Raw genomic sequence first — 11,541 nt, 5'->3', positions numbered from 1 at the left:
ATATTTGATAGGTGTTGTATGAAAATTCTCAACTAGGATATGAAAAGAGAAGCATCAACAGCATTCATTACAAATCCATAAACCAAAGTCAAATTAAATACATTAAAATTTGGAATAATAACAGATATATCCCAATTCGCTCTAGACTTTTAGATGACCCCATTTTCTTAAGGTTAATTTCTTAAAGGTTTAGTAAACCCTTCACGTTTGATATCTCAATAGAAGTATGGAAATGCTAAGGAGATCAAGAAATTTCTTGGCTTACTAAACTTTTAAATATAATTTTCTAAAATGATGTCAGATGAGTGAAGGAGTTTGTTTGTTTTGAATAAAAGTGATGCATAAGATTACGTGAATTATAGAGAAATTTAGTTAATGTGTCATATGTTAAAATTATGAGTAATTAAACAAATGTTACGACATGATACCAATGTTTCTCAAAATCGGTTTGAATTCATGGCGGGTAGGTCTACTATGGAAGCTATATATTTGCTGAGAGGTTTGATGGAGAGGTATAGAGAGAGTAAGGAGGATTTAGAATTTTAGATAATTAAAAAAAATGTTACGACATGATACCAATGTTTCTCAAAATCGGTTTGAATTCATGGCGGGGAGGTCTACTATGGAAGCTATATATTTGCTGAGAGGTTTGATGGAGAGGTATAGAGAGAGTAAGGAGGATTTAGAATTTTAGATTTGATATTTATTGATTTAGAGAAAGCATATGATAAAAGTTCTAAGAGAACTATTTTGGAGAGTTCTAGAAAAGAAATAAGTTAATACTGCTTATATTAATTAATTCAAGTTATTACGGGAGTTATTACTTGCTTTCAAAAACAAGGTGGTTTAACCAAGTATTTCTTATTTCAATTGGATTACATCAAGGATCAGCTTTAAACTCATATATTTTTGCTTTAGTCATGAATGTTCTACTAGGCATTTAAAAAATTCCCAAAATAACAACTTCCCTATATCATCTATAATCTAGCCGAATACTACAAGTTCTAAGTCAAAAAAAATTGGAAGTTTCCAATCTCAGTTTTAGCCAAAACAATAAGTTTCCACTTTTAGAATTTGTTTCCAGTAAATTCAAACTATGTCCATTTTTTAAGCTACAGCCAGTAGAATTCAGATAAAAGAAGGCAACCAATAGTTAATTAGCCAACAATGCTCAAGAAAGACATGGCTGTAGATGGAAGGAAGCTCAAAAGGAAAAAAAAAACTTGCCGATCAAATTCAGAGCTACAGTGGAATGTCATAAGGAGCCAAAAAACCCCAAAAATATACTAAACTCCGAGGAACAATGCTGTTGAAGGAAACATCAAAGTTATGGCACCCGCAAAGGAAAGTTCAAAGATGGAAGATGCCAAACCCAACTACAATTCTAAGATAGCCATAGAAGGAAATCGCACAGGGAAATTTCACCTGATAAAACCAATAGCAGCCACTGCAACTCCAAATTTGCATCACAGTGACTCAAATATTTCATTGCCAACAACAAATTGAGGATTAAATTTCACACATAACATGGGATATTGAAAATAACCATCTTTACATGAATGTACTTTTTAAATGTAATGAAATAAGCAAATGGCATATTTGATAACCTTAAAGAGCACCTATATTGTAAAAACTTCAATCATCATAGTTATATCATCATTAAGCACTGGAAAAAAAAAAAGCACCAAAATGATATTATCTTAACAATTTTAGCCATTTAGCATTAAGCATCTTAAAGCCAATAATAATGCAAGGATATCGTTTCTGTGAGCCATTATTGGAAAGCAGATCACGAACTTGCTCATTATAGATTTCAACCATTTGAACACCTACTTCATACGTGAAGGCATTTCTCCTAACATGCGACATATGAAATAGATCGCTCAAGGCTCGGTAGTTGACCCCCCACTCTTCCTCTGAAGAAATGTTTGGTCCACTCTGCCAAAAGTTCGAATAAAAGGAATATCAGATTTTAGAGGTACGCTGCTATATAAAGTAGATTGAAAAAATATACGTTTATAAAAAACCATGATTATACCATTGTAAATGTTTTACCCGACCCAGTTTGACCATATGCAAAGATGCACACATTGTAGCCATCAAGAACCGAACGAATCAATGGTTGAATATCCAAGAAAACTTGTGCTGTCATTGTCATAAAATGGAACGTTAGATGCAGTTATCAGTGGATTATTTTAAGAAATATATAATCCAAGAAAAAATCAAAAATAAGCACGTGCCAAGAAAATTAAGAACCTTGAGTAGCAGTTGGGCCAAAGACCTTGTTGAACTTGAACATCCGATGGCTATCTTTTCCTTGCCTGGAGGGGTTCACAAGGACGAGCTCACCGTTCTCACCAATGTAGTCGATTGTGGTTAACTTTGAATTTTGCCCTCGTAGGAAAGGTCTTATCCGACAATACACTCTGATATTTCCTGACAAAATGCAGTTTCTACTTATTTTCTTTCATTGAGTTAGACTATGTTGGATGTATGGGCATTCACTTCTCAATGAACAAGAACGATTGGAAAAAGACTTCAAAAACCAAACATGGATAAATGTTAAAAGGCTGCATGCCAAGGCAACCTTTTCTGCTTACAAAACAAAGATTTAATATTCTAAAACTTTAGTATATACCTTTTAGTTCCTGAACTTCATTGTATAACTTTCTATTTTCTGCAAGAACCGTATGATAGTTTTCAGCAGCATCTGCTAAACCTTTAAGTCTAACCCCTGCATAACCATAGAAAAGAATAGCAAGATCAAAGCATTGTAATAATAAATAAAAGATGCTTAAAGTTACATCATTTATACCCATGCTATTCATTTCTTCCCTCCAATCCCTTTGAGAGTTTACAACTTCTAGCCTGATGGATTCTGAGGAAATTTTCAAGCTCTGATATAGACAAAATTAACCACTTTCTTCAAATCGGAATCAATCTAATTAAATGAACAAAGAACAAAACAAATATAAATCAATAATTCAACACCTTAACTGACTGCAGTTGAGAAGAAATAAAATTGTAAAACACATTCTCCTTTTGATTCCAACTCTGGAATTTTGACTCAGAGAATGCCTCGAGTTCATTTATCCTCTTAGTTGATGCTGATAGCAAGAGTTCAACCTCCTTTATTCTTTCTTGTAATCTTGCTTCATTTTGCTTTGTTTCAATTTCTAATTGCTGGTAACGATCTTCATATGTGTTCTTTGCTGTTTCCAGACCTTGCTTAAGTTCTATAATCACTTGATCGCTATCCTCTTTCTCTTTGATCAACTTCAATGAATACTGCTCCACCTGCTTGCAACGCTCTTCCATTTGGGTCTTCTGTCCCTGAAGTATGATGTTATTCCAATTAAGCTTAGCAAAAAAGCCTATTTTTTGTCTGGAGAGACTATAAAGAAAACATTAAGTAACAAAGTGATGGATAACATTTGAGAAGAAAGGCCTTTGAAACATCAATGGCTACCAGTTATTTTAGTTGAAGCACTGTAATTAACAACGTGGTGGGAGACATTTTTGTTTAAGGCTGTTTGAGAATTGTATTCGAGATTTGTTTAGTTTTAATTTGCTTGGAACCCAAGACAATGATTATTTTCGTGTTAGAACTAGATACTCCAAGGCAGATAGTTATACAGGAGGAAAAGATAGAAAAGGATGGAAAAAGAGTCCATCAAGGCAACATCTCTTACTGCACCCCGGGCAACTCAGGAGGTCACAACTTCCAAGTCCATCATTGCCAAGCTTACCTTGACTATGGGATTTTGCAACTCACCCTTCAAGTACTCAATAACTAAGAAGTCTTTAAATATAATCACTAAGATGCTACAGAAAAAATTGTAACTGATCGAGAATTATGAAATTTCCTCCTACTCTTTGATCAATGCCAAGAATGGAACAATATAACAAGCATGAACAAATAAGCGTGGATGTCATCTAACTGCTTAAAATTAATTTCAAAATATTTGTAAAGCCAAAACTGCTTAAAAATTAATTTCAAAATATTTGTAAAGCCTCTATCTGTGCCTCATCAAAACCATAAACATGCCCAAAAGATTTGAATTTTGTTTCAACTTTATCGTACGTCGGTCTAATCACACAAGAGTTGCTCATAGGATCAATCCCCAGTAAATCTACCTGAAACACTCCTTCACCACAGCCAGAGTTATTCCTTGGACTGCAAATGATTCTACATTTTTTTCTTAGTGCATTCACAACCTTTGCAACTAGTTTTGGATATTCAATAGGCATCACTAGGTCACTTCCTGTAGGGAGAATATTTCATGCAATGCCGCAACATCTCTCAGTCACTAATCTCCCTCGCTTTCAAAAATCAAGTTGCATGGGATGTATAAGATATGAATATGTTATATGCATAAAGAGTATAAAGGAAAACATGAAAAAAAAAAAGTGAAATGTAAAATGTTACAGACATATTAAATGTAAAACGATCATATAGAATGATATACAGACTTAAGCACACCAGTTACAACTGCATAACACATTTACTGTTTCTTTCTTTAGTTTATTACTGCATTGTACCATAAAATTAGCATGCATAATGTGTCTCTTTACCTTGTTTTTCTGAAATTGATCGAATAACATGTTACATACTGAGTTTTAACTCACCCTAATTGTGTGATGCTTTTCAGGAGAGCCCGCTAATCGGTGATGGCTAGCAAGCAGCTGTTCACCTATCGTCGTAGGGAATCACCAGAAGACAGGTTCTTTTTTGTTATTTTTGATGTCATGTAATAGAATGAAATACACTTTTTTATTGTAGAATTACATGTACTTGTTTATCGATGAAATAAAATGTTGTTTTGAATTAGTGACTCTTTCTTACTTTTGTTTGGATGATTATTATGATATGATATATTACATTGGAATGAAGGTTTTAAATTTTCCGTACGACCATATGTTTCCCGCCTCGTTAATTTGAGCTTAATCGGGCCGGGTCGTGATAACTTCTCAATCATTTATCTACAAATATCAAAGGAGAGAAAGGATTCAGGGAGGACGAGGAAGGAATTGCATGAGTGAGGTATCAAAATTGCTAAAAATGCCTATTTATATGATTTTAAAGTGAAAAAGAGTTTAACAACTCATTGTGTGCCTCATCAAAGCTATCAACATGTCCAAATAATTTGAATTCAAGTTCAGATGGATTCAAAGCATGATTCATAAGAGGTTAATCCAATGCCAATTCATAGGCTAGTCCTGATTTGCCAAACGATGACCTCTTCTTGTCTCTTGTAATTAGAATTGAAGAAAACTTCTCACATAACCCAAAGAATACCATACAGGTTATGGATGGACTCGCCGTCTGGCCACTTTGATTGGAACTTGGAAGGGAATTAGAAAATTTTCTAATCAAGAGAGAGTTGTTTAGGAAGGTTCTTAATCAAAGAGAATTAATTAGGAGATGTTTCATAATTGAAGATAGCATATTTGGGGGCTTATTTGAAGGGGATTAATTAAGAAATATTTCCTAATTGAAGAAGACGGATTTGGGGGCTAATTTGGAGAGGATTAATTAGGAAATATTTCCTAATTGAAGATGACATATTTATGGGCTGATTTGAGAGGGAAATAATTCAGCAAATATGAGGGAATTAGTAAATGGCTGTTTGAGTATTTGTTGTTTATTGTTCTCTTTAAATAGGTGATTTTTTTAGGGTCAGGGTATGTGTTGGTTGCTGAAATTAGATTGCTCTTAGGGCGTTTGGGCTCTAGCCGGCGGCTAAATAATTGGGAGAGCCGGATCTTCCTCTCCAATTGAAGATCCACTTGTATCTTGTCTTTTCTTTCAATAAACTTTCAACGGAAAATTGTTCTTGTGTTTTTAATCCTAGTTTTATTGTCGTTGGTTTTCTGAAATTGCTGAAATCAGATTTCATCCAAGATATTTCCTAAATTTTTACAAGCACTTCCTATCATTTTCATGTCATCATATACCGGTTGGATCATCCACATGATAACAACAGGATCAACCATCAAAAAGTTCAACAAAATTTTTATTTTACCATGATCGAAGTTATCCCTCACTTCAAAAAATTATACATGTTTATCCTAGTGCATCTATAACTGTCATCAACCAATCTAGCCACACAATAGAACAGGAGACACACATAGAACAGGAGACACATTGACATTTCCTATACATAGTTAAAGGCAACGCCAAAAATATTACCTACAACACCACATCTCTTTGATATGAGTCTTCATCACTTTTAAGAATAAAAAAACCACCAATCCTTCGATCATCTAATGTCTGTCACTTAGCATGTGATCGCCTCCAAAACCACCAAGTGGAAGACTACCTATCATTTCCAAACCCAGTTACTCGTGGCTCCTACATCATAATCCGCTTAAGAACCTAAGGCAAGGCCTACTTATTCACATTCCTTTGTGAGGCATTCTTAAAAAAGACAAAATATACACAAAAGCTATAAATATGAACTCAAACTCAATTATTATGTAGAATCATAGCTCAAGAGAGTGAGTTTGGGGGTTGAGAACCTATGTAATCCTTACCTACCAAAGTAGTGCATTCCTCCCCCTTATACAATGAATATAAGCTATAATATTGAATCACCTAAAACATTTTAAGCTGTCTCATTTTCTTCTCCTCCTCACTATCTAAACAATCAGATTTACTTGGCATCTGGAAATAAACCAGCTTTGCCTTGATTTGAACCTTTCTTATTCTTTCTTGGTGAACCAATCGGAACATGTGGTCAACCCAATCCATCGATCTCTCTAACCATTTTCAGCATTCACAATGTGCATTACATTAAAACACGCATTATCTTGTAATAATATATAGAATTCTATGAACTTAGAGGATATTATAAACACTGGTGAAAAAGTAGAGCACTATATTTATCTACATTGTTAGTCACATCAGTTGACAAAATTGACTAAAAGTAGCTTACAAACTCCATAAATTGATAAATAAAAACGAAGTATTGGTTTCCATAGTTCATGCAAACTTCCTTAATTTAATCATCCATGCTTGTACGTTTCACATCAAAAAACGAAGTATTGGTTTCCATAGTTACAGAAATAATCTAATAGTTGTCTCGCAAAAGATTACCACGCCATATTTATCAGTCAAACCCAAGAAAAATTGGTCATCACAAACAAAATATAACCAAATGACAATGCACCAAAATTCAGTTTAAGATTAACAATAGACATTAGAAAATAACAAGAGAGTTGTTTATCATTAATAATTTTTTTGAAAAATGAGAGGGATTGAAACTCGTCATGAATTGCAAGCGAGAACCATTAACCAAACAGCATCAATTTTGGAAAGAGCAAAAAAAAATGAATTCGCCATCATACATAAAAATAATGAATCGCTTTCATAATTTTTGCAAGGAATATAGGTATAATTCAATCACCTTAGAACAGCTAATGCTTAAACTGTACATCTTAATGAATGAAATTCTAAATAACGGTTAAGGGGAATAGAAATTTACACAATTGATGGGAAGCTTCTTTTTAAAGTGAAATTAAAAGAAATCGAAGCATTTATCATGAATGTAAATAAAATAAAATATAATATATTAAATTCTAATCCAAAAATAGTAGATAAGACACGAACCTTTATCATTCGGAGTTGGTTCGATGCAATCTATAATGTGAGATGGACATTAGACACATCAGCAACAACATTTAAGCTCAATAAAATAATGTCACAATATACAGAATCTTAAGCAAAAGTACTTGTATTTCTTCAGTTGTCCCAGCTCTCAGTGTCTCGATCAACCTAATTCTTGATTTATACTTCCCTTCACGTGCTTTCATAAAATAATTTTGCTGCAAATAAAAAATGTTAAATTGTCTATAAGCAGAGTTGATATGTATAACTAAATAACTGATTAATAAATATCATCTTACATTTCTAATATGTTCTGCCTGCATTGAAAAACGGCGTTCAATCTCTTGCATAACTTTTTGCAGTAAGCTTGCTACAGGCTGAATTGTTTAAAACAAAATATTCTTATTAGATTGCTCAGGTAATAAAATATAACAATATATATATGGTTTTCAAGGATCTAGAAATTTGGGGAAAAAAGTGTCTGAACACAGTTTCAGTCAGAAACATACATGAGGTATCTCTTCATTTTTCTTCTCTATGCTGTCATTAAGAATACGGTTGATTGCACTCAGAAGTGATTGGGTTGGAACATTCTGAGGGTAACAAGAAAAGCCATAAAATTTTATAAAGAGGTTAAGAATTTTTTAACAATTCAGATGAAGTACATAGCATGAAGCATAAAAGATAAAATTAGAAATTACATCTAAACCATTTGATCTCATTATTTCTGAAAACTTGGTAGCAGGAATATCTGAAAAATGTCCTTGCATTAGCTGGAACACCTCACGAAATTTGTGTCCCTCGTGATTCAATGAGGACGTTGATGGCTCTACAAAAACATAAACGGTTAACTACATGAAAAACTCCATTTTCTGTGTAAAATCTAGTATAAAACAATAGTTAGTCCTTTACAACTAAAAATTCCACACCATAACTACGAGCAGTTAATATGCTTTGATGTTAATGTCCAAAAAATTTACAGCTTTGATTACAGCACATTCACTATTTTTTTTAGCTCCGCCCATGTCACAACACAAAAAGTTGTTTCAACTAGCTGACGGCAAAGCCATTTTTGCAAATAAGTGATCCAGAAAGTAGGGTACAACTCAACCGCCAACTTCTCCTAAAAGCAATTGACAGTTGGAGCATCCCTAGTTAGAACTAAAAGATTTCCTTGATATTCCAATTAAATTATTTAGGAAGATCCCAAATTCCTGTCAAGAAACATGATTTACTTCATTTATAAGACTTGAAAACTACGTAAATAATGCTTTTGTGGTGGTGAACTAGTGGTTTTAAGACTGGAGTCGTCGTAGGATGGAAAAGGGGTACTCACGTATGGCAAGACAAAATGGCATCAAATTAGGGTTCATAGAAATCAAGGAGATTTGGAGCTAATTTGGAAATACTCTTCAATTGATTTTCCTTCCCAAAACCCTACATGTCAAAAATCGACAATATACTTGCACTACATTCTGAAAATTGCAAAAAACTGTATGATAAAAAATGATATACTTCACGAGCATCTCCTTCATAGCTTCACAAAAATCGACAATATACTTGCACTACATTTTGTTCAATTTTTTACAAGTAGAGACTTTATTTTCTAGCACAACAATACCTAAAAAAGTTTAACCCTAACCTACAAAGCTCTCTAAAGTTCTAACATTGTAGAGATAGTGTGACACACCAAATGTATGTCCACAAGAAATTCTATTTGTTTATTTGGGTCAATTATTGTTTTCACTGTTGATTTGATCTCCATGGTCTGTCCGGTATCAGGAGTGTGGAGTGTGGAGTGTGGAGCGTGGAGGCAAGGAAGTTTTGCTTTACTTCTTCTTAAACTTAGCGTGCAAGTGCCAATATGTATAAGCAATATGCACCTTACCTGATATGGCAGGGACATGCAAATCAGACTTTTTCTCTGAAAAGTTCATTTTCTTATCTTCTCTGAATGAAGAATTTTTTCCCATTTGAATGTGGTTTCCTTGTGCAGCATTTATAGAATCTCCACAATTTCCTGTTTTGATCCACTTCTCTCTAGCTTGTTTTCCCGAGTTGGAAATCACATGAATATCCCCTTCACTATATTCAAAACTTAATCGATCCCTAACAGCTAGAAGGCAGTCAACAACTGCAGAAATGGGTCCCTGCAACAAAAGTGAATAGTGAATCTAATCGGGACTCAAAAATGACAGTACACCATTCCCAGTAAGCAGAAACAAAAACTTCTTCGAAATTTTATCTAAGCAAGCATTTAAAGATAGGGCGTGGCTAACATAATCTATTTTTGCTATAAAAAGTTTATGTATCAATTTCTCTCACTTAAGGAACTGGCCCTTACATGTTCCAAATCACCGGCAGCAAATAGGGGCAAGCCCATTTCTTCTATGGCTAAAAGGAATCTCCTGACCTTTTCCCGACACGGCTCAGATGACATATATGCGCATCTCTGACTCTGCAGCAAATTTTCAGGAAACTCATATAATGACTTTACTTCTAGCCTAAAACACTTCACAGGTTTGAAAAGTTTGATCTGTTAATGACCATACCGCCAAGAAACCAGGATCTTGTTGGTTCAAAATTCCGCATAAAACTGTTCCATCAGACAATAGCACCCTAATTTCTTCCTCTGACGCTTCCAATGGAATATCAAGGCCCGGAAACAGACTATTTAGCCACTCTACAAGTGACCGCCTCTTGACTGAATCCAGAGAGAAAAGAAAAATAAGAAGCAAACCAAATGAATTTTGAAGTCCAAGAATAGAATACCATGGTGGGAAAAAGCTACGTTCACCTAACGTATCGTCTGTACTAATACTTCCCATATTGTCTGTTGCTCAATCCTCCGCTTCCTGATTCAAACTACCATATTGAAAATGGCACATTTCATCCTAATCCCTTTACTGCAGACATGCCAACTGACAGCGAGATCCATGGTTTCCACTACCAAAAAAAAGCTCCGTACTCCGTAAAGATCCAATATATCTTATTCAACGAGGATCTCCAACACTATCTCTACCGGTGTAACACACAAAATTTGAGCTTTTCCATCCAAACTAAATGCATTTCTCGAAATCAGCAAAAATGCATCAGATCTATGCAAAATTAGGGCACAGATCAGATAAATAACCCACAAATAATACAGTTACAAATTAAAACGAGCCGCAACGTGCCGATCCATAGCAATTTGACTGCCACGTTCTCAGACCAAAGCCGAAATATAAGTAATTCCGCTGAATAAGAAGCTACAACAAGAAATCAAAGAAGCTGGGCCACTGAAACCCTAGTTATCAGATGAATGTCGGATCAGCAATGACGTTCGTCGAATCTCTTTCTCTCGATCGTTGTAACGCTCTTCTTTCTCCTCTCGCTCGCTTTTCCTCTGACTCTTCTTTGTCTCTTTCTCTCTCCTCAACGCATTTATCGGGTTTTTTAAAAACGAGAGCTTGGCCTTCGCAGTAGATGGCGAAGGAAACCAAAAACAAGGGTTTATGATTTTGTATATTTTTTGCCTCCCTTCCAAAAAAAAACGACGACTTTAATTTGCCTTTTCTCTTTCAATAAATTAAACTCCGTTATCATTTTGACGGACACTTAACGCGCTTATTTTAAATTTGAGGCACCTAAATTACCGAATAATATTCCTTATTTCTATTTTTTAATTTATTTAAAATATTTATTAAATTCTTAATAGTTTTATCATAATATAATAAATAAATAAATAATATTGATAAGTTATCAAAAAATCATCTTGATCATGCACGAATCTCAATGCAAAATCAAGTTGGAAACTTCTAAAATTAAAATTGGTACCATCCAAACTCTGATTTCAGCAAACTTACAGTCGAACTGAACGTCTCGAAAATATGAACCCAACGACACCAAATTCGATTCAATCCAAGCCCAAATGAGTCCAAATCAAGGACCTG

General features: G+C 34.3%; 1 protein-coding gene across 1 annotated transcript in view; it reads right to left on the bottom strand.

Moving 5' to 3' along the window:
* The window catches only part of LOC110095309 (kinesin-like protein KIN-14C), a gene marked incomplete at its 5' end in the record, with an annotated part of 36,954 nt that extends 26,012 nt beyond the window's left edge, over positions 1–10,942 (bottom strand). Inside the window, 15 exon segments of the mRNA XM_020820799.2 lie at positions 1,760–1,938; positions 2,039–2,145; positions 2,257–2,436; positions 2,639–2,734; positions 2,816–2,897; positions 2,992–3,333; positions 7,613–7,642; positions 7,735–7,827; positions 7,909–7,986; positions 8,119–8,202; positions 8,311–8,438; positions 9,498–9,759; positions 9,954–10,067; positions 10,162–10,313; positions 10,407–10,942. Coding sequence (XP_020676458.1) covers positions 1,760–1,938; positions 2,039–2,145; positions 2,257–2,436; positions 2,639–2,734; positions 2,816–2,897; positions 2,992–3,333; positions 7,613–7,642; positions 7,735–7,827; positions 7,909–7,986; positions 8,119–8,202; positions 8,311–8,438; positions 9,498–9,759; positions 9,954–10,067; positions 10,162–10,313; positions 10,407–10,437 — 1,958 coding nt within the window.
* Between the last annotated feature and the right edge of the window lie 599 nt (positions 10,943–11,541).

Source organism: Dendrobium catenatum, unplaced genomic scaffold (genome assembly GCF_001605985.2).
Source record: "Dendrobium catenatum unplaced genomic scaffold, ASM160598v2 fragScaff_scaffold_501, whole genome shotgun sequence".
In the NCBI taxonomy this organism is placed as follows: Eukaryota; Viridiplantae; Streptophyta; class Magnoliopsida; order Asparagales; family Orchidaceae; genus Dendrobium; species Dendrobium catenatum.
Note: the sequence above shows the minus strand (reverse complement) of the source record. Positions and strands in the feature narration are given on the sequence as shown.